Source organism: Mandrillus leucophaeus, unplaced genomic scaffold (genome assembly GCF_000951045.1).
Source record: "Mandrillus leucophaeus isolate KB7577 unplaced genomic scaffold, Mleu.le_1.0 Scaffold21, whole genome shotgun sequence".
NCBI classification, from domain to species: Eukaryota; Metazoa; Chordata; class Mammalia; order Primates; family Cercopithecidae; genus Mandrillus; species Mandrillus leucophaeus.
Window position 1 is genome coordinate 774,186 of NW_012102143.1, and position 3,808 is coordinate 777,993.

The following is a 3,808-nucleotide window of genomic DNA, read 5'->3' on the forward strand; positions in this document are numbered from 1 at the left end:
ACTCAGCAAGATGAAGCAGGACGTAGAGGGAACTAAGGGGGCAACAAGCAGGAGGCAGGAAGGCCCCATGAGGGCGACGTCTTCCCTGAGAGCCCCAGGACGACCAGCGGGAAGCCAGGCGGGGTGCAGGCAGGAGGACCCGGGAAAGCTTGGCGTGAGGGAAAGTCTGTCGGGGTGGTGTGGAGTAGGGCAGGGAAGGCAGAGGCTGGGCAGCAGGTAAGGTCCCCTGGGTTCTGGGGGCCAAGCCTGGGGCTCAGGGCGAGCAGGCCTGAGTGCGGAAGGGGCTGCTGTGGTTGGACTGGGGTGGACTCTCCCCAACCTGCGTCATCCAAACATTAGTGCGAGTGCATCTACACAAACACCTACACAATCACACACAGAATGTGAGCAACGGGCAGGACGGGCTCAGTGTTGTCAGTGTTGTCACCATTGGACCCACAGCTGCCCACAGCCCTAGAGCTCTGGGCCCGGATTCCTGCCAGCCCCACCTGTCCAGGCCAAGGCCAGATGATGGAAAAGGGGGTGCCAGGGCAGCAAAGCCTCCCACGTGCCCCTTTCCCACCGGGCCCAGGCTCCTGGCATCAGTAGGCTGAACCCAGGCCCTGGCCCAGGCTGTGTGCTTCCAGCCTCCCCTCCTCTGGACACCAGAACAGAGCCTGGCCCCAGCTTCTGGGAAACATAGAAACAAATGAGTGAATGAATGAGTGACAGGGCGTCTTGTTCCACACAAGACACAGTGAGCAGGGGTTGGGGGAGGGGCTCCTGGCCGCAGGTTGCACACAACACTCACCCAGATGGCATCTGTACCCAAAACCCCACCCTTCCCTGAGCGACACCTGGTCCCACCCTGAGCTGCCTTTCTCAGGACCCCAACCCCAGCCTGGCCCAGCCCAGCCGCACCCTGCCACTCCCTTCAGCCAGTGTGGCTTCATGTCAAGAGGCTGGGCGGGGTCAAGGTGGCAACAAGGGGAGAAGCCGGGACACAGTGCTCCCTGATTTAAACCCAGGCAGCCTGGAGTGCAGCTCATGCTCCACACCCGGAATTCCTGCCACCCCACTCTCCTGCTGCCCTCCAGACATGCGGGGGCCCTGGGTGCTTCTGCTGCTGCTGGGCCTGAGTCTACAGCTCTCCCTGGGCATCATCCCAGGTAATGAGGCTCCCCTAGCTGCTCCTACACACACACACAGGGTACCCCTCAGCCCAGGCTGACCTGATCTTTGCTCTCCCCCTGGCCAGTTGAGGAGGAGAACCCAGACTTCTGGAACCGCCAGGCAGCCGAGGCCCTGGGTGCTGCCAAGAAGCTGCAGCCCATACAGACAGCTGCCAAGAACCTCATCATCTTCCTGGGCGACGGTGAGTGAGCAAGGCCTGTCCATCCCCGCAGCCCTCACAGCCCCGGCGCCCGGACCCTCGGTGGTTCCAGGACAGCCCTGGGGCCCAAGCCTCACACATTTCTGTTCCTTCAGGGATGGGGGTGTCTACGGTGACAGCCGCCAGGATCCTAAAGGGGCAGAAGGAGGACAAACTGGGGCCTGAGACCCCCCTGGCCATGGACCACTTCCCATATGTGGCTCTGTCCAAGGTAAGGGCTGGGCCACCTTAGAGTCTTCCAAGCAGAGAAGGGTATCCTGGCTATGGAGTGTCGTAGGACGGAGGGACCCTAAACAGCTGGGCCTCCATTAAGGAGCTGGAGGCAGTTGGAATCCCAGAGGACAGAGATCAGGGTCTGTGTGTCTGCCCCAGAGAAGAGCTCAGAGTGTCTCTGTCCTCAGACATACAGTGTAGACAAGCATGTGCCAGACAGTGCAGCCACAGCCACGGCCTACCTGTGCGGAGTCAAGGGCAACTTCCAGACCATTGGCTTGAGTGCAGCTGCCCGCTATAACCAGTGCAACACGACACGTGGCAATGAGGTGGTCTCCGTGATGAATCGGGCCAAGAAAGCAGGTGAGCTGGGGCCCACTGCGGGATCAGGGCCAGGTCACAGACCTTGGTCACATATCCTGACCTCTGTCACCCTTAGGGAAGTCAGTGGGAGTAGTGACCACCACACGGGTGCAGCATGCCTCACCAGCCGGAACCTACGCCCACACGGTGAACCGCAACTGGTACTCGGATGCCAACATGCCTGGCTCGGCCCGCCGGGAGGGCTGCAAGGACATCGCCACACAGCTCATCTCCAACATGGACATTGACGTGCGACCCCAAGGCCAAGGGTTGGGGCTGGGCAGAGAGTAGCAGGGGGCACCAGCTCAGACCCAGGCAACCAACAACCTGATCTGAGCCAGCAGGGTCTGGAGGTGGGGTTGGGGGCATAGAAGGTGCAGCCCAGGCCGGGCCACTCCCACAACCTTGGGGAAGGGAGCCAGGAGCTGTGCAGGAGGAAGTGGCACAGGGGCAGCCAGGCCCCAAACCCACGTGCCCTATCCTCTGTTCCCAGGTGATCCTAGGTGGAGGCCGAAAGTACATGTTTCGCATGGGGGCCCCAGACCCTGAGTACCCTCATGACTACAGCCAGGATGGGACCAGGATGGATGGGAAGAACCTGGTGCACGAATGGCTGGCGAAGCACCAGGTGATGGGGGCTGGCGGGTGCAGGAGGCACAGCAGGGGGAGGGCAGAGGTGTGGGGCTCAGGGCTGTGGGCTGAGGCCTGGCTTTCTCCCTCCCTGCAGGGTGCCCGGTACGTGTGGAACCGCACTGAGCTCATGCAGGCTTCCCTGGACCCATCCGTGACCCACCTCATGGGTAATGACCCCCTTCCTGCCCTGGCATCCCTCAGACAGCCTCAGATGGCACCTTCTGAACCTGTGTACACGTCTGCCAGCACCCTCCCACCCCCAGCCTGCCAGTCACCATGGGACCCCTTGTCCCACAGGTCTCTTTGAGCCCGGAGACATGAAATACGAGATCCACCGAGACCCCACACTGGACCCCTCCCTGATGGAGATGACAGAGGCTGCCCTGCGCCTGCTAAGCAGGAACCCCCGCGGCTTCTTCCTCTTCGTGGAGGGTGCGTGGTGGCCCCTGGGGAGTGGGGGTTGGGGTTTGGAGCAGGGCAGATTCAGCACCACCCTCGCTGGCCTTCCTGCAGGCGGTCGCATCGACCATGGTCATCACGAAAGCAGGGCCTACCGGGCACTGACTGAAGCGGTCATGTTCGACGACGCCATTGAGAGGGCGGGCCAGCTCACCAGCGAGGAGGACACGCTGACCCTCGTCACCGCTGACCACTCCCACGTCTTCTCCTTTGGTGGCTACCCCCTGCGAGGGAGCTCTATCTTCGGTAGGCCTGGGGAGAGTGGCAGGTGCTGCTGCATCAATTACGTGGGTGAAATCTGAGCCTCAGGCTCCTCCTCTGTCAAATGGGAGTAATGCTGGCACCAGCCCTGTAGGGTCTCCTGAGGACTAAGCCCCTGACCAGGCAAAAAGTGGCGGTTCCTAGCACGTGGGAGGCACTCCACAGCTGTGTGCAGCTCAACCACAGGGACCCCTCTCTCTGCAGGGCTGGCACCCGGCAAGGCCCAGGACAGGAAGGCCTACACGGCCCTCCTATATGGCAACGGTCCGGGCTATGTGCTCAAGGATGGCGCCCGGCCGGATGTTACTGAGAGCGAGAGCGGTGAGTGCCGCGGGGTCGCCCCCTGAAGGGGACCAGGGTGCCAAGGATGGGGGACTGGCGGGAAGGGGTCACCTTCTGTCTGCCTGGAACTGAACCTTCCTACCGGAACTGAACCCTCCTACCAGGGAGCCCCGAGTACCGGCAGCAGTCAGGAGTGCCCCTGGACGAAGAGACACACGCAGGCGA

At 62.2% G+C, this 3,808-nt stretch overlaps 1 protein-coding gene across 1 annotated transcript in view; it reads left to right on the plus strand.

Moving 5' to 3' along the window:
• Positions 1-810: 810 nt before the first annotated feature.
• ALPP (alkaline phosphatase, placental) overlaps positions 811-3,808 on the plus strand; it is a 10,127-nt gene continuing 7,129 nt past the window's right edge. The window contains exons 1-11 of the mRNA XM_011980324.1: positions 811-1,148; positions 1,238-1,354; positions 1,468-1,583; positions 1,774-1,948; positions 2,025-2,197; positions 2,442-2,576; positions 2,676-2,748; positions 2,879-3,013; positions 3,095-3,286; positions 3,506-3,622; positions 3,748-3,806. Coding sequence (XP_011835714.1) covers positions 1,079-1,148; positions 1,238-1,354; positions 1,468-1,583; positions 1,774-1,948; positions 2,025-2,197; positions 2,442-2,576; positions 2,676-2,748; positions 2,879-3,013; positions 3,095-3,286; positions 3,506-3,622; positions 3,748-3,806 — 1,362 coding nt within the window. The 5' untranslated portion in view covers positions 811-1,078. The remainder of the gene's footprint in view (positions 1,149-1,237; positions 1,355-1,467; positions 1,584-1,773; positions 1,949-2,024; positions 2,198-2,441; positions 2,577-2,675; positions 2,749-2,878; positions 3,014-3,094; positions 3,287-3,505; positions 3,623-3,747; positions 3,807-3,808) is intronic.